Genomic DNA, 18,941 nt, shown 5'->3' with positions numbered 1-18,941 from the left:
ACCTTTGCTTTTTGACTCATGGGAAAATAGGGTTTTTGCTAGTTAGAGACCCATCTGCTCATCTTTCTTACTGCTCACTTCAAGTCATAATCATCTGTGATACTGCCATTAATTGTTCTGCTTTTGGTGACATCATGCAGCACACAGGATTCTATGACTCTCAACTCTGTCTACAATCAGGGGATTTTCTAAAAATTTCCCAATGTTGCCAACATTGGTTACACTCCACTGGGAGTTCTAGCATAGATGAGGAACTTGGTGTTTGGGGAGAAATCTGTAGTTTTGGGGACACTGTATACTTTAGGCTTATTCTGACTAGGGATAAGTAACATTATCCTTAAAGTGTCTGGCAGCAAATAACCCATCTATACTAGGGCTCACAGTGTTTCCAAGCTGATATGTGTGGAGATTAATTCTACACACAGAATGTACCCTGTTTCAATTAATGGGGTATGCATTTTTAAAACATTGGACTGTATTTGTGCACACCAATGCAGATACACTTATCAATTTAAAACTGATTATAAGAACTTTGTTTGTGCCTGTGGTGGTTTTGTCTATATTAGAAAAAAATTACATCCATACAGACTGTAGCTCTAACCTAAATTGGTTCAAACCCAATAACCCTACCCCCTCTGGAGTGTTAAACTGATTTAAGGCACTCAAACTGATTTATCGTAAGGGCTGGTCCACCCTTAAAATCTTACTGAAAAGCTCCTCTTCCAATACAGCAAAAATTAGACCAGAACAAGCCAGCTTTATTCTGATAGATCCGCTTTTCTACTAGGGGAGTGGTAATACAAATTTTTAGAATAGGCAAAGATCTAAACTGAATACAAACTGACTTAAACTGATATAAGAGCATCATCTTAGTTTATCTACTCACTTCAAGAATGGACTTGAATCTAGTTCTTCACAACATATTCTGAAGCACTTAGCCCACCCTAGAGAATATGGGGATTTCACCCTTCCGTTGGCAAGCTGTTCCATAATCTATTAGATCTTGAGGTTTTCCTCACATTCCCCTTATGTGTTCTTTTTCACTTTTCACCCTAGTTATATAAACCCAATCTATCACCATAAACAGTTATTTTCCCTTCTTGAGGTGAAATCCTGGGCTCCTTGAATTCTCTATGGCAAAACTTCCATTGACTTCAAAGGTGCCAAGATTTCACCCTTAGGCTGAGTCTAGACTGTCATGATTTTGCTCAAATACTTTTAATGGAAAAGTTTTTCCGTTAAAAGTATTTGTGCAAGAGAGCGTCTATACTGGCATGTGCCTTTGCGCAAAAGATTTGCTTTTGCTCAAAAGCATCCGTGCTAGTGTAGATGTTCTCTTGTGAAAGAAAGCTCTGATGGCCATTTAGCCATCGGGCTTTCTTGTCCAAGAAATTAACGTGGCTGTCTACATTGGCCTTCTTGTGCAAGAATACTTGTGCAAGAGGGCTTATCCCTGAGCGGGAGCGTCAGAGTATTTGCACAAGAACCACTGATTTTGTACATTACAAAGTCAGTGTTCTTGTGCAAATACTCGTGGCCAGTATAGACAGGCGGCAAAATCATGCCAGTCTAGACGCAGCCTTAGTGTTTATCTTTCTAATAGTGATAAACACTTAGGCTTACAAAGATTTACTACTTTTGGTGTTTGTTTAGCCAAACTGCACATGGCTAGTTGTTCTAAAGTTTCTCCATAAATCAGTCCCCTGCATTCACAGGCTATAGAAAGGAAGTGTCTCTAACCAAAATGTTGCCCAAAGTTTCTCTTAGGACACAAGTGGTTCTCTAAGAATACAGTATAGCAGAGGTGGTGATGGTAAGGCCTATGCTCTTATCAAATCTATACCAAGTGCGTGATTGCTCACAGCTTGCCTCCCTCGCCTTTTGGTATCTATCTCGCCTGGTAACCTCAATCCGCTAGAGGGCGCCATTAGTTTGCTCTATACAGCACTTCACTTACTGCAAGGGTGAAAAGCCTTGTCTGCAAAGCCAGCAGAGGTGCAGGAGACCCTGGCTACGAATTTGCATTTCCTGCAAAGAACGAGGGGCCTCAGCTTGCAAAAAAAAAAAAAAATCAGTTAGAGTAGCAGTTACATTACGAGCCTAACTGCATTTCAACCAATAGGTATGCAGCACTTCTACTCCCTCTACCCCAGTTGCTTCCCTGAGGTTCATTTGCAGGTGTCGGGGAGGTAAAGAAAAGTTTGCTAAAAAGACACATTAGGGATAGGACCCGGCTCGGCTGACCCTTTGAAGCCATCTGTATTTTCAGGTGGTGTAAATCACTGTCAAGTGTTTGGGTTTTGTCTCTCCCTGATTGGCTTTAAAAGAAGAGAAAGAGCTTAATTAAGGGACAACGAGGTGAAATGGGGAGGAATGCGTGAAATAATTGGCGTGCTGGAAATCCCAAGTGTCTGGGATAAGTGGGCGGTTAGAGGATCAGTAGCAAAGAATAAAGCAGCTGAGAGCAGGCGGAGGTTGTTGCGTAGTTGAGAAAGGAAAGAGTTAACGGTTTCCCCTCCCTCTCTTTACCTGGCGGGGCTACCCATCCCGTGGGACAAGAACAGCCTGCACCTGGATCCTTTTCTCCCTTTACTGTCTCCCCCGAGATGGCTGGGCACCTGAGAGTCATTTGGGCGGATCCAGCTGGCTTGTTAACCCCCCCCCCCCACTATTTTTAGGGGGAAGATACGTTTAAATTTAAAGGGGCTCGGAGGCTGTGGGGGACCAGATGGCAGCAAAACCAATTCTCTCTTGCCTTTTGAGTTTGCTCCGTCTAGTAGTACCCTACCTAACCTTTCGCCATGTCCAGCTCCCTCTTGCAAAGCTGGTAACCTCTTTTAACCCCTCGCGTGCGCTAGGAAAGGCATGCAGGGGGAGCAGCCTGGGGAGACAGGCTAGGTGGCCAGGCAATAAATGCGCCTGCTCGTTTGAGAACATTTTAATATTCCCCCCCGTTTGCGTTTTGCTCTCCGCCTTCTAGCTGTTTGTTTGTTTGCACCAGCCCCGGCACTGCTGCGCGCCTTTCAATGCACACCTGAGAGGCGACGCCTTCCAAAACGCTGCACCCTTTTGTGTGGCACAGCGGTGCCCTTGCAAGAGATGAGCTACGCCGCTGCGAGGAAAGCCGGGGAGCGGGTGGTGGTCCGTGCGACCGGCCTTTGCAAAATGGAATAAAATAAAATAATAAACGTCGCTTCAGATGCACTGGCCGCAGCGGGAAAAGAGGTTGACAGAGCGACCCGTGCGGCACGAGCCAGGGGTGTGCGTCTCTTGCACGAGTGGAAAGGAGGTAGGGGAAATGTCCAGTGTGTGAGTGCAATGGAAATGCAGCGATCACGTTAATTCATCTCTACTGTGCTTACTACTGTTTACTTTCGTTTCCCTCCCCTGTCACGGTCGGAGCAGTATTTTCCTTCAGCGCCTTTCCCCCGCTAGCACACCAGCGGCCCCTCCCCCCCCTTTTGCGGAGGCATTCAAAATACAACCCTGAAAAATAGTCCTTCGGAAATGGGTGGCTCCTACCCACTCGCGACCCTCTACGCCCACTAGGGGCGGCGGCTGCAGGAGTCCCAGCCCGCTGACGGCGGGGCCCAGCCTACTTGATAAGCCCACAGCTTGCTCGGTGTGCGAGCTGGCCCTTTGGCGGGAAAGGCGGATGGATCCCGCTGCCTCTATAAAAGTCCCTGCAAAGAGCTGGCTGGCTGCTCAGTGACGAGAGGGAGGCGAACAGGCTCGTGCAGTAGCAGCCGGCGACTCCTGCTCAAGCGCCCCCTCCCCTCTCGCGCCGGCCGGCGCTTTAAAGCGGAGCTAGCGAGCGAACTTCCGAGTGCCCCGGGCACGGCGGCGCTGCCTTGGACTTACAATTCCCCGCGCGAGGGGCTGGTGCGCAAAGCAGCCGGGAAGGGCGTCCCCCTGCTGCTCTTGTGGGATACTTATTGTGGGGCCGAGTTTCTGTCCCCTCCTCGACTTTTATTTTATTTTATTTTTTGCACGGTCTTTAATCGGTCCCTTTCTGCAGTTCCCAGCCGGTGCCTCGGAGGAGCCGGTGAGTTTGCAAAGACGCGTTTGCACCTTGGGTAGGTCGGGGGAGGGGGGGTCTGTTTGCAGCATTTGGGGTGCAACTTGGGTGACTCCCCCCTCCCCCAGGCTGGCTTTGCAAAGGAGTGTGGAGACGCACAGAGACCCAAGGTGTGTAGAAGCAGCAGCCTGGGTGCGTAACGCGCGCTCTGCCTGCCGGATTCTCTTCCACTGGGGGGGCTTTAAATGGGGCTTCTCCCGGGCCCGTCAGTGTCTCCCCACGGAGCCGTAGGCGGGCTACGCTCGGCGGTGTCTGCTGTGGTAACCGGGCGCTGGGACCCCGGGTAGCACAGTTTGCCCCCTGCCCCTTCTGGGAGAAGTTCCTGGGGCCAGCTGAACTGGGGTGAGCTACCTGCTCTGGAAGCCGCCCCGAGGCTGGGAGGATTTGCTCCGCTGTTCGCTGCGGCTCTTGCCCTGCTAGGGGAAGTGGGGCCGGTGCTCAGCACAGGGGTCCTGGCCGGCCGCTGGCGCACTAACAGCGCCCCCCCCTACGGGCTGGGCTGAGTAGGATTTAGGGGGTGGGGACGGACCAGGTCGCGCTGCACTAGGAGCCTGCTGCCGAGGCAGGAGCGGAGCCGTCCAGGACTGGGGGCGGAGGCGGGCGGCGGCGGCGCAGAGTATCCCGGGGAGCCCCTACCGCTGGGGGGGCGGCGCAGCGGTTGCCGCGCGCTGTTAAGGTGGTGCCGGCTCTAAAGAGGCGGCCGGTGCCCTGCGAGGACTGGCTGATGGCTCTTTTGTTCCCCGTTTTGCACCGGAGCGAGCTGCGGGCTCGTGTGTCCTGCCGCGCACGTCTGGGGGGGGGGGGGAGATTGCGGTTTCCTCCTGCTCCGCTTAGGGGGAGCGGGGTTTGCACGGGGGTGGGGGTGGCAACCCCTCCCCTCACACAGTGCAGGGGGGAGCTGCAACAACCGCGCCCTGCCTCCCCGGTGCGCGCACCATTTGTCGGGTGCTCCTGGAGGGGGGCAGTCGGTTGCACCCCCTTCCCCGCGGCGCCCTGACCCGTGTGTGTCCCCCTTGCCCCGACCCCTCAGGCACCAGCCGCCGCGATGCCGCAGACCTCGACCCTCCCCAGCAAGAACTACGATTACGACTACGACTCGGTGCAGCCCTACTTCTACTTCGAGGAGGAGGAGGAGAACTTCTACCTGGTGGCGCAGCAGCGGGGCAGCGAGCTCCAGCCGCCCGCCCCCTCCGAGGACATCTGGAAGAAGTTCGAGCTGTTGCCCACGCCGCCGCTCTCGCCCAGCCGCCGCTCTAGCCTGGCCGCCGCCTATTTCCCCTCCACCGCCGACCAGCTGGAGATGGTGACGGAGCTGCTGGGGGGCGACATGGTGAACCAGAGCTTCATCTGCGACCCGGACGACGAGTCCTTCGTGAAATCCATCATCATCCAGGACTGCATGTGGAGCGGCTTCTCCGCCGCCGCCAAGCTGGAGAAGGTGGTGTCCGAGAAGCTGGCCTCCTACCAGGCGGCCCGTAGAGAGGGGGGTGCCGGCTCCCGGCTCTGCCCGCAGCCGCCGCCCTCGCAGCCGCCCAGCATGGCTCCCTCCCCTGCCTCCGCCAGTACCTACCTGCACGATCTGGGCGCTGCCGCCTCCGACTGCATAGATCCCTCCGTGGTTTTCCCCTACCCGCTCAGCGAGAGGTCCCCCAAGCCCGGCTCCCCCGACTCCAGCCCGGCTTCCTTGCTGGGCGATGACACGCCGCCCACCACCAGCAGCGACTCTGGTGAGTACCGATTGTCCCTTCTCAAGACTGTCCCACCACTTCAGGCTTTCTGGGGACATAGGCATGGGCACAGTCCAGCTCAGCTGTTGCTTGCCTTTTGTGGAGTCAGGGACAACCATCTTCAGGTCTACCAAGGAAGATACCAGGGAAGTCCCCCCCCCCCCCCCTGCATGTCCTTTAGGTTTTCTGTTTGTTTTGGGGTGGGCTAAATATATCCTTGTATATTACCTTAAAACTTAACTGCTCTGTGTGTACCTATGTAACAATGCCCTTGGGTTCTGTTACTTTCTAATTTGTCCAATGTGGATGCTTAAACATCATAGAAGAGCTTGGGCAGGACACACTCAGTTTGTTCTCTGCTGAAACTGGCATGCATAACTCCTCCTATCCCTAAGGATTTCAGTCCCCCCTGTTGCATGTGCTTTTTTAAATGCCACGTTAGCAAGGCATGCTCTGAGGCTCCATGCGAATTAAATTTCCTGGGACACTAGCCCATTGGGGTGGGGGGAGAGAAGAGGGAGGAGGTGTTAACTTTCATAACAGGGTCTGAGTCATTCCCCAAAGCTAGAATCTTATCCAATTGAATTTGCCCTCCAGTGACATTCATGGGATGGGAAAGTGTTAACAGCCACAGGGAGTGTGTGTAATCTGGGAGGTGCTAGTGCTAGCTGAAAAGATGTAAATGAGTCTGAGAATTTTTAAAGGCACTCTTAAGTATCTTTCAAACAGTTTGAGACAGTCCCATGGATAGTTAGGGACTGAATGTCTGCAGACAAGGTCTATAGTCTTTTTTTTCCCTTTCTGTGATTTACTCACATAATGGGGATGGAGGGCGCTTCCGAAGGTGACCCTAAAATATACAAGAGTGAAGAAAGCTTTGCTTTGGGTCCTGGCCCAAAGACTGATTAAATATTTTAAGAATGGCTTCCATGATTGGCAGGGGGTGGGGGTTTGTGCTGTAACATCTGTCAACATTCAACTTCACTGCTGTCTGTTCAGAATTACGTAACTTTTTGCTATCTGGGAGGCAGGGTTTGGCAGTCTGGGATGTAGAGTTAAGGAGTACAAAAGAGGAGTCTGTTCTTTTAACAGTACTTCTGTTGCATGTTGGATTTCTGAGGAAAAAATTTTTTCAGGGAACTGCAGGTTTTAGCAGATTACATTCTGTTACCCACTTTGTTCTCCATTATACAACAAGGAATACTTACACTGTTTATAAATATCCACAGAAATTGACTTATGGAGGAGTGTGTGGTTTGTTTTTTTTTTTTCTTCCAGAAGAAGAAGAACCAGAAGAAGATGAGGAAGAAATTGATGTTGTGACAACAAGTGAATCTGAATCAATCACACAGTCAACAGAAGAGCACAGTAAGCCACACCACAGCCCACTAGTTCTTAAGAGGTGTCATGTCCCCATCCATCAACACAACTATGCTGCTCCTCCCTCAACCAAGCTTGAGTATCCTTCAGCAAAAAGGATAAAGTTGGACAGTGGCAGAGTTCTCAAACAGATCAGTAATAATCGCAAGTGTTCAAGTCCCCGCACATCAGACACAGAAGAAAATGACAAGAGGCGAACGCACAACGTTTTGGAGCGCCAAAGGAGAAATGAGCTGAAGTTGAGTTTCTTTGCTTTGCGTGACCAAATACCTGAGGTAGCCAACAATGAAAAAGCACCGAAAGTTGTCATTCTTAAAAAAGCCACCGAGTATGTTATTTCTATTCAAACAGATGAACATAGACTGATTGCAGAGAAAGAACAGTTGAAGAAGCGGCGAGATCAGTTGAAACACAAACTAGACCAGCTAAGGAACTCTTGTGCATAGATTAGAATCTAATCTAGACTGAAATAAGAAAATATTAATGTTTCTAATCTTACTCATGAACTTATGCCCGTTCATGAAATACGGAACCATTGCAATTGCATGCTTTGCAAAATAACTTGAGACTACACAACCTTGGCTGGAACTTGGAAAGGTTTTAGCCATAACCTCAAAACTGCCTCATAATTAATACTTTGGGCATAAGGACAGATGGGACGACTTCATGCTTGGGGATGAACTTTTTCAATTTTGTTTTTCAGCAGTTTTGTATTTAAGTCATTTTTCTTGACAATTCCAAAAAGTCCCCAAATTGCTGTATATATTTACATATCTTGCTATGTACATACCTTTAATAAAATCTTTATTAATGTTGCACATTTTTCTATACTCAGCAGTTGTGGCCAACTGAATTTATATTTGTCTTGAACTTCTGTGCCAGAACATTTCACAGTTTTGTGGGTTTTATTTAATTTCTTTTAAAAATTGATTTTTATTTTGTTTTTAGATAAATAAATTTGCCCAAAATATAATTAGATAAACCATGTGTAAAGACTTTGCTTTTTCTTCAAAGTATTGTCATTCACTGCCACTACTATACAACTCATGAAATCTGGGTCCATGTAATGTTAGTAATCTGACATCACTTAAGGGTAAATCATGAGTGTGAAATTGAATTTGTTTTTAAATAAGTGTGTTTTGGGGAAGCTACCGTATTTAACAGTCCTTATAGATACTAGTTACCTACACCCATTGACAAAGCAGATAGAAAGGTATTGCACATCACTTCCACCAAAATGACTAGGCCACTGATTTTAGTGTTTAGCCTGCCAGTCCAGCTGTGCTCCCTTCAATATATCAAAGATGAGTAAAATGAGCTTGAGTGGGTACAACCCACTTCAGATGAAGAAGTGGATTGTTGGCTTGTGCCCACTCAAGCTCAAAGTATCTACAGTTGGTAGGCATGGTTTTAACTAAATGCATGTGCAAACTGGGGGGGGGGGGGATTAAACTCTTCCAAGAACAAAAACTAACTTTACTGACACATAACCAAACTCCACTAACATTTATGCCTTCATTTATGTACTCTACAAATTACAGCAAAGAAAGAAAACACTCATTTCTTAACTGCACATCTGAATCTGCCCCAATGCTTTAACTACATCATGTGGTCTCTCAATCAGGAATTAACTCAGCTCTTTGCCTTCCCTTTAGAAACAGTCTCCATGTATGTAATAGTCACACAACTTTTCTAATAGCTTCTCCAAACTTTTCAGGGTTCTGTCCCTCCTTATTCCCTATATGCCTCCCTGGAGCTAGGAGCAGGTGTATGGTTACTGGGGATGTGCACAGGCTAACTGGGCTACAGCTGGGGTGTGGTGGGGATGAAAATGGGGTCAGAGTAAAGTAGGGTGGTTGGGTGGTGGTCCCCATCTTATGAGTGTTATAAGGTGACAGTCCTTTCCCCTTCTAGATATCTCTGTGCTGAAGCAGCCTGCTCAATCTAAGAAACACATTTGAGGGGGATTTTTTCAAATAATGAAAGCCTGTCTCTGATGATCCCATAATTATGAAAAGTTGCAGTGATTGAATGTAGTGCAGTTGTTGATTCCACAGTATTTGTCAAAGTGGGTACACTCTAGTTCTGTGACTCAAAAGGCTAGATCTTCCCAACAAAATTTGGTCCAATAAAATATGATCTCTTCCATCTCAGCTTTCTGATTTACAGTGCTAACATTTGTAAGAAGACTTAAACACACTTGTAACAAACAAGCTATTTGATTGCTATTTGATTAGAGCAAATAACCTGTTAGACTAAATACTTCACTTCTCTCCCATCTTTTTCTGACAGTCAAACATCCGCTACCTTTCAGTAGTAACCACAAAGTAGAGACTTGATGGAGATCATTTTGCGCTTTCCTGGGTTGTGGTTGGATACAGCATACTTCATTTTGACACTGCCATCATAAATACTAATATTTGAAAGTAGACAAGGTCCTTTCTCTGAAGTTCTTACACTAAAAGTTATAGCATATTGCATACAACTGCTGTCTGGGATTTCCAATGGAGCATGTTGGTGTTAAGAGGTCATATATCCCATTGAGTTTTTAGTGTTAGGTCCTAGGATTCTTTGAAAAATACTGAGCTTTGTTGAACTTATCTGGATCCCTCTTGGTAAGTTTACAAAATGGCATGCAGTTACATTTTTGACATAAGCAGGATCGATACCGATTTACAGAAGACCTTGCAATGAAACAAGCTGTTCCATCTTGTCAGGACCGTAAGTAGGGTGCTTTCCACTATCTCTGAGCCTCAGAGCAGTTTCTACATTCATAAACCACTCACTGGGGGAGGTAGTTTAAGCTTAAATGAGTATGTAATTAATGTCCATTTTCTCTCCTTTTCTGCCCTGCATTATATCTAGGTTTCAGTAATAATTTGCATAGCATCTATTGTCCAACAATTTCAAAGTGCTTTTCAAATCAGTTGTTAGCTTACACATGTTCCTGATGGATACATACATAAGTGTCAGAGCTCTGGGTTTTGGCTCCAGGTCACCTGCACTAACAACATTCCTTTTATTACCTTTGTTCCCATTAATAAGATCAGTACGCAGAGACAAGTTAGCAAAGTAACTCTTACACAGAGCCTTCCTAAAACCAGGGGACATATTTGAGAGATAGTGATCCTTGCTTTAGTAACAGATGTGAAGATTTCCAGTCTTTTAATACATTGGATTTTTTTCTTTACTCTTTTTCAGTACTAATCTTCACTAGAGCCATGTGCTGACCCACTGCCAGAGCAGCAAAGCAGATCTTTATTATACTCCTAATTGACCTTTTGATCTGCTTCAGGAGATCCCAGGGATTTATGGGTATTTCCTTGTTTTAAAATGATTGTCTCTAAATGTCATAGCAAAAAGTGCATTAAAATAGTGCCTGAGGTCAAGAAAAAAAAGTGTCATAAAATCCTTCCTGCAGCAAAGAGGAGGTTGTTTCCACTTCTATAGGTAGTGTGACAGTTTGGGAATAAATGAGATCTCCCAAAGGAGATTCTGGGATATATTCAGTTAATGATGCATACAAATCATAGGGCTAGAAGGAATTACAAGGGTCATCTAATTTGACTCCCTGCAAAGATGCAAGATAGGCAGTGAATATGGAGAAAACAGTGTTAGTTTCTGCTGCTTTTTTTGGAGCAATACAGGTTGATAAGCTTGTAAAAGAAGGCACTGGGTCCTGACATGTAAGAAGCTTTCACTGCTTGCCAAACAGCTGTACCACAACAATGCTTAAACTACAAGCAGCATTTTATCTCCATTTCTCTGCTCTTCCAGTTCTACCTGAACATTCAAACAAAATCTGTTGCAAAAGCATGAAACAAATTGTGCAAACTTGTGGCAAAGAAAACTAGGTGGGATTCAGCAATAGTCCTTAATAATTAGAACTCATTAACCAACTAATCTCTATATTTAAGATAGTTTGTGAGCAAGTGAGTTTGTCTATCCGTTTGTCTGTTCAAGAACTCCTCCTATATGGTAAGAGGTAGGCCTGCCAAATTTGGGCTGTAGCTTTCTCTTATCATAACTTAAAGTAAGAGTTTGGTTGTCCCAGGACAATAGGTTATGCCTGGAATATGCTTGTTTTTCATAACATGGAAAGGGAGGAGGCTGCTAGCAGGGACATATATACTGTGTAATGACTACAGGGGATAGCAAGGGACTAGAGATGGGGTCCAGGATAGCTATAACCCCATTGGGGGAGCAGGAATGGAGGTAAGCTTCCCCCACCCTCTCCCTGGCCTGCGTGGTACCCACTGTGGCCAGCCCTGGGGAACCATTCCCTGGCCAGCACAGCCCTTGCCACAGCCAATCCCAGGGAGCTGCCCCCCAGCCAGCATAGCCCCCATTGCAGCAAGCCCCAAAGAGCCACCCCCTGGCCAGTGCAGCTGCCACCACAACCAATGCCGGGGAGTCACTGCCCAGGCAGTGTGGACCAGACTGCAGCCAGCCCCAGGGATCTGCCCAGGTTGTGCAGCCCCTGTTGGCTGCTGCACCCCCCACACCTTCACCAACAGCCCCTTTTCACTCCCAAACTCTGACTCTAGCATCCCACCACACACAGCCCCCTGTCCTGAGCCCCATCTCATTCCCCAACCCTGACTCTTGCATCCCCTCACACTGCCCTGTCCTGAGCCCCTCCTCACCCCCAAAATGTGACTGCTACATTCCCTCACACTGGCCCTGAGCCCGTCCTCACCCCCAAAACCTAACTGCTACACCCCAGCCCCCTGCCCTGAGACCCCAAATCCTCAAACTTTGAGTGCTGCATCTCCATTACCTGAGCCCCTCCTCACTCTCCAACCCTGACTCCTGCACCCCCCCCACTCTCAGCCTGCTGCCCTAAACCCCCCACATCCTCAAGCTCCTGCCCTGACTTCTGCACCCCCCACTCCCCGAGCCTCCTGCCCTGAATGACCTGAGCAATGCCCAGTAAATCTTCTAGTTATAAATATGTATCATCATATCATGTTTTAGGAGACATGCTTAGAAATCTCAAATGCACTGGGGCTGTGTCTAGACTGGCAAGTTTTTCCGCAAAAACTTGCCAGCTGTCTACACTGGCCGCTTGAATTTCCGGAAAAGCACTGACAATCTCATGTAAGATCGTCAGTGATTTTTCGGAAATACTATGCTGCTACCTTTTGGGCAAAAGTCTTTTCCGAAAGACTTTTGCGCAAAAGGGCCAGTGTAAACAGCACAGTAGTGTTTTCCGCAAAAAAGCCCCAGTCGCGAAAATGGCGATCGGGGCTTTTTTGCGGAAAACCGCGTCTAGATTGGTCATGGACGCTTTTCCGCAAAAAGTGCTTTTGTGGAAAAGCATCCTGCCAATCTAGACGTGCTTTTCCGAAAATGCTTTTAACGGAAAACTTTTCCGTTAAAAGCATTTTCGGAAAATCATGCCAGTGTAGACGTAGCCTGGGTGTTCTCCTAATTCAGTGTCCATTAAAGTCAATGGCAGTTTACTACCACTTTCCACTGAAACAGCTGGGACAACACTGATCTTTTGAAAATCTCATTGTGTATGTATATAGAGATCAATCCCCAACCTCTATAGTGGCCATTCACCTCATGGACCATGGCAGCTGATAATATTCCATAACAGCTCAGGGAATTGAAGTAAAGAATAATGTGTCCAAATGTACATTAAATGGAGATTTGTAGGTAGGTAGAATGGAATGGAATTAAGATAGGATACTGAAGTTAACTCACCAATTTACTCTACTGGGATTTTTAATTACCATGGGTATCCAGAGTTTAGGTTAGACAGGAAGCGGCACCTCCAGCTGTTCTGTGCCTCTTAAAGCTATGTTGCAGCATGGATTTAAGAGTGATTTGGAGGGGAATAGCACCGCTTACTGAAACACCACCACTAGCTTTCTCTTTGAAACATACCATGCCTAAACCTATTTAGCTAAAGAGATCTGGAAAGATCAGAGAATGAGTTATTCTGGCTACAGATTTTGGTGCTATACTCATGTGAAGCAAAAGTAAGTATTTTGTTATAGTTGGAATTGGTCCTGCCTTGGGCAGGGGGCTGGATTTGATGACCTCCTGGGGTCTCTTCCAGTTCTATGATTCTAAAGTATGATGATTGGCTGAAAAGACACAATGTAAAAATGTCACTAAGTAAATTGTAAATAATAATATAAGGAAAGGGTCAGAGTCATGTTCCATCTAGCTGAGAACATGGATCGGGTGAGCCTTTGGTCAGAGTCTATTAGTGGTACTCCCTGTATGTAGTAGGGAATGGGATGTTAAAATGTGTTTAGTTAAGTAATTGTGTAACTATTGAAAAATTTCAGCAGTTACACACAGGGGGGCGGGTAGGCAGGCGGGAACCAGCGCCTACTGCTTCTGTGCTGCATGGGCTGGGGGGGGGGCAGGTGGAGGGAGTGTGCATGGGGAGCTGGCTTAAAAGCCAGTACCTTGTGCACAGTAGCTCCCACCTCCCCCATCACCCCCCGCGCTGCTGCAGTCAGGAAGTAGGGTAGCAGGTGCTCCCAGGGAGCCAGTGCACATGGAGAGCCAGCTATTAAACCAGCTCCCGGCACATACCAGGAGCCTGTGTGTAACCGTGCACATTAACCAATGAGCCTAGACTCATCAGTTAACTGTGTACATGGTTACATTTTCACATTCCTAGTATGCAGTCACTATTAAGTGATGCTAAGGTCTTTTCCACCCTTCTATACAGAAACCAAGCATACAGCCTCTTCAGTTTACCCAACCTCTGCCACACTGGGAAGTCAGACTGCAAAGTTAATTTTAGTGGCAAAATAAAGATTTATAGACCATCATTAGGTGCTGTATATGAACAGTGAGTGCTCTGTTGCCAGCTTTTGGGATCCTACACCCTCTATCGTAAAGTTATGTATTTGTAACTATCAAATCATTTTGCTTTAGATCACCTTCTGTGTTATAGAAACCAAACTGCAATTTCATCTGCGTGTTGTTTGTTCCCAATGTTCCTCCTACAGACTAGAATTTGTGCAAAAAACTCCCACTGATTTCAATAGGGACTTTTCATTTCACAACCAGTGCTTTGAATTGTATACACACCGGCTACGTCTAGACTGGCATGATTTTCCGGAAATGCTTTTAATGGAAAAGTTTTCCGTTAAAAGCATTTTCGGAAAAGAGCATCTAGATTTGCAGAAAAGCGTCCGTGCCAAAGCACTTTTTGCGGAAAAGCGTCCGTGGCCAATATAGACGCGCTTTTCTGCAAAAAAGCCCCGATCGCCGTTTTCGCGATCGGGGCTTTTTTGCGGAAAAGAAATCTCTGTTGTCTAAACTGGCCCTTTTGCGCAAAAGTCTTTTGGAAAAAGACTTTTTCCCGAACGGGAGCAACATAGTATTTCCGCAAAAGCACTGACAATCTTACATGAGATCGTCAGTGATTTTGCAGAAATTCAAGTGGCCAGTGTAGACAGCTGGCAAGTTTTTCCATAAAAGCAGATGATTTTGCGGAAAAACTTGCCAGTCTAGACACAGCCACCCTGTAAACCTATCTCTTCTTCTATATGGATCTGGGAGGGAAAGTTAGGTCATGAAATATGATAATCTTGACATTTTGTCTGTATGATTTTCAGTGCAAAACCTTCCCAGTTTGCAATTTGTTTTTGATTCGCCTTTCTCTGCACTTGTCATGATTTTACTCATTGTTTAGTCATCGTGGCATTTTTTTTGTCCTCTTGTTTTTTAAATTCTCATTTGTGGTGCACATTTAGTTTTAGTTTTAGCCTCTTATAAAATGTTTCCATGCCATTTGCAGACATTTTGTTCTTGTGAGAGTTCCTTAAATTTCTGTTTAACTATCTTCCTCATTTTTGTGGCATTCCCTTTTTGGAACGTAAATGCTATTGTGGTAGGTTTCTCTGGTATTCCCGCTCCACCCCCCTTAATCCCAGGGAATTTAAAATTAAATTTAAAGTTAAATTTAATTACATTATGGTCATTATTGCTGAGTGCTTCAGCTCTCGGACCAGATTCTGTGCTTCCTTTGGATCTAAATCAAGAATTGCTTCTCCCTTTGAGGATTTCAAAATGAGCTGCTGCAAGGAGCAGTCATTAATGGTGTCTAGCAATTTTATCTCTGCAGCCCATCCTTAGGTGACATGTACCCAGTCAACATGGGGATAGTCGAAATCTTCTATTGTTAATGAGTTTTCTTTTATTAATATCTTAATATCCTTGAGCTTTTCACAATCGTCATCCTGGTCAAATGGTTGTAAGTATATTCCTACTGCTATAGCCTTATCATTCACCCATGGAATTTCTATCCATATAGATTTGATGGTGCAGCTGGAGTAATTTAAGATTTTTCCTGTATTTGTCATTCCTCTATATTTTGTACTCTGGTACTATTGTGTCTCATGGATTATTATTTCCACCAAGTTTCTGTGATGCGTATTACATCAATATCCCCATATAACTCCAGGCACTCAAGTTCTCCCTTGGTAGGCTTTGTCAAGCCATCAATCTACTTCAGCTACATAAAGAGCACAGCTGAAGTCAACACACTTACCACAGTATTTTGTATGTGGTAAAGTCAGTGGGGGTTGCTCTACCGTCGACACTGACTACTCTTCTCATCCTAGTGGAATACAGGCATCAACGGGAGAGCACTTAGAGATCAATTTATCATGTCTAAGCAGACTCGATACATTGATGGCCGATGGATTGATCGCTGCATCATCCCCAGCATAGTGTAGACAAGGTCTGAATATTTAGACTACTAGCTTTCGTACATAAGTACTTAGCTAAATATTAACATAGTTTATGTCTGCTTCATGTGACTGTTTTTCTTCAGTTCTTACCTGTACTTTATCAACTTCTATCCTCTCCACTTTGCTAGGATATGGAGTATCCCTTTTAACAAATTCTGTCCTAGGGGATATCTCTGTCCAAACTGTGTGCACCTCTGCACCTATTGGCTTTCCCCCAGCGCTTAACCTAAAAACTCCTATAATTTTTTTTAATTTTACATGCCAGCAATCTAGTGCCATTTTGGTTCAGGTGGAGCCCAGTATTAGCTCTTCCTTTCTCAAAAAGTTCCCCACTTTCTAGTCAATGTAAATCCCTCCTTCAACCAGGGGTGAAAGAAATTTTAATTTCTTAGCATTATGGGGCTCAGGAGAAGGGGTTGGGATGTGGGGGGCTCAGGACAGGGGTTTGTGGTATTGGGGGGATCAGAGCAAAGATGTTGGGTTAGGGTTGCAGGAGACAGGACAGGGGTTGGGGTGTAGGGGAGAATGCAAGGGGAGGGGCTCGGGGCTGGGGCAGTCCTGCTCCCAGTTGGTTACCCTGCCCCACGCTACTCCTGTTCCCAGCCAAACGGGAGCTGTGGCAGTGGGGGCAGCACCTGCAGGCAAGGCAGTACACAAAAACCCTCAGCCACTGTTTTCCCCACAGGAACTGCATGCTACAGGGCAACATACTCCTGCGCTGCATCCAGCCAGTGCGGGGTCATCAGGACAGACTGGGAGCCCCACACTGCTGGGGGAGCTTGGCTGGGAGTGCACATGCCTTCACCTGCAGCTTCCCTAGCCAGACACTTTCTTACTTGCAAAATATACCGGGTGCACCAGCCTCCTTTCACCTTTGCCTTCAACCACCATCATCTCATCCATGTGCTGAGACCCTGCAGTTCTTCCTGCCTCACTAGCCATGCACATGGAAATAGAAGCACGTCATAAAATGCTACCATGGAAGCCCTGGATGTTAATCTTTTACGTAGCAACCTAAATTTGGCCTCTCTGCTACCTTTCCCTATGTTATTGGTACCTATATGTACCATGACCACCAGCTCTACCCCATCAAGGATGGTCAAGAGCTTTTTCTCACAAAACCAAGTATTTTTTCTAGCTGACACGTGACTGTTCCAATTATATGGAATTATGATTTCACTGTAGGATCAAAAAGGGGGAAAAAAGGATGAAGTGCTTAAAACTGAAGAGGTTTTAAAATATAAGCTGTAAAAATGGAACAATTTGACTGGATAACAAAGAGTTTCAAGCAGTGAAATTAATACAGCACAATTCCCTGCGGGAAACTAATTAGCCCCATTGACTTCTTTCATGTTAATATACCCATGATGAAAGAGGACAGAAATAGCAGGCAGAAAAAAATCTAGGTACTACACTTTACACAGTCATTGTGAAGGTTCAGAGTTTGTGTAACCATAGCTCCACTGTTACTACAGGAGTTTTCACTGAATGGAGGATAAAGAGAGTTGTGCGATGAGTTACTCTGGTCTGGTCTATATATAAAACTGAAAAATGTCAGGCTCTATGTGTGTGGTTAGGTCAATCTAACCCCTACCGTAAATGCCGCTAGCTTGTCAGAAGGATTCTTCTGCTGACCTAGGGTACGTCTATGTTATTCCAAAATAACATAGTGTGCATCCTTACTACAAGCCTTTATTTTGAAATAATGTCGAGCTGGAGGACTTCTTACTCCAACTCCTGTAACCCTCATTTCATGAGGAGTAAGGAAAGTCAAAGGAAGAGAGTTCTTCCTTTGACTTCCTGCTACATAGACAGCACCAAAAGTCGAATTAAGCTATTTCGATTTCAGCTACGCAATTTACTTGGATGAAGTTGCATAGCTTAATTAAAGTTTTGCCCTGCTGTGTAGACGTACCTGCTGTGTAGACGTACCTCCTCTACCTCGGAGAGGCAGATTTACTACTATGATGGAAACCCCCTTCTGTTCTGGTAAGTGTTTTCACTAGAGCAGCAGAGCTGTAGTTGTACAGCTGAAGCACTTGTAATGTAGATGTAGCCTCAGACTAAGATCCCAAATAAATCCTGCAGTCATAGCTCTGTGGGAGATCTCTTGGGTCTGTGCAAGTCCCATTTATAATGTAGTCCCTTGTTTGCAGCATGGATTACCCTGTGGGGCTACAGGCAGGCACAAGGATCTCTTTTTGTGGCTCCAATTGCAGGAGTAGGATCTATGCATCTTCCTCAGCCACAGTTTCCCATTTTCCTGCCTACCTTTTCCCTTGATATTTCTAGTCTTTATATTTTTCATTGATATTTGCCCCACAAATATCCAGTAAAAAAGATCCAGTATGCCATACATATATATATATATATATATATATATATACGTGCAACCTAACTGTTCAAAAGCAATGATGTCTATCAAGCATGCATTTGAAAAGGCAGTCTTTTTGTATTTCAGGTCAGAAAATGAAACAGGACAACATGCTAGACTATTTTGAGGTGGCAAAATTTGCAGATGACACAAAACTACTCAAGATAGTTAAGCCCCAGGCAGACTGCGTAGCTACAAAAGGATCTCACAAACCTGGGTGACTGGGAAACACAATGGCCGATGAAATTAAATGTTGATAAAACCAAAGTAATGCACAATGGAAAACAGAGATCTTGGAGTCGTTGGGTAGGTCCATGAAAACATCCACTCAATGTGCCGGGGCAGCCAAAAAAGCAAACAGAATGTTAGTAATAATTAAGAAAGGGATAGGTAATAAGTCAGAAAACATGTTGTCTCCATATAAATGTATGATATGCCTGTATCTGGAATACCACATGTAGATGATTCAGATCTCTCCCCATCGCAAAAAAGATATATTGGAATTGGAAAAGGTTCAGTAAAGGCCGTCAAAAATGTTTAGCAGTATAGAATGGCTGCCATATGAGAAGAGATTAAGAAGACTGGGGGGTATGTCTACATTACCCCGCTAGTTCGAACTAGCGGGGTAATGTAGGCATACCGCAATTGCAAAT

At 45.8% G+C, this 18,941-nt stretch overlaps 1 protein-coding gene across 4 annotated transcripts; it reads left to right on the top strand.

The window, feature by feature from the left end:
- Window positions 1-3,637: 3,637 nt before the first annotated feature.
- On the top strand, window positions 3,638-8,003 carry MYC (MYC proto-oncogene, bHLH transcription factor). 4 transcript variants are annotated; one of them, XM_075920145.2, is made up of 3 exons: window positions 3,638-4,045; window positions 5,109-5,805; window positions 7,087-8,003. In XM_075920145.2, exons 2-3 carry the CDS (start codon window positions 5,124-5,126, stop codon window positions 7,629-7,631), a joined length of 1,227 nt encoding a protein of 408 aa, XP_075776260.1. In that variant the 5' UTR covers window positions 3,638-4,045; window positions 5,109-5,123; the 3' UTR covers window positions 7,632-8,003. The 4 variants fall into 4 exon arrangements, with proteins under 4 accessions (XP_075776260.1, XP_075776258.1, XP_075776261.1 ...); XM_075920143.2 differs by having other exon boundaries at window positions 3,640-4,045; window positions 7,084-8,003; XM_075920146.2 differs by lacking the exon at window positions 3,638-4,045 and adding an exon at window positions 4,169-4,188 and having other exon boundaries at window positions 7,084-8,003.
- The last annotated feature ends 10,938 nt before the right edge of the window (window positions 8,004-18,941 follow it).

This window comes from Pelodiscus sinensis, chromosome 2, assembly GCF_052426305.1.
Source record: "Pelodiscus sinensis isolate ZL-2025 chromosome 2, ASM5242630v1, whole genome shotgun sequence".
In the NCBI taxonomy this organism is placed as follows: domain Eukaryota; kingdom Metazoa; phylum Chordata; order Testudines; family Trionychidae; genus Pelodiscus; species Pelodiscus sinensis.
The sequence above is the reverse complement of the archived record's forward strand: the minus strand, read 5'-3'. Positions and strand labels throughout refer to the sequence as shown.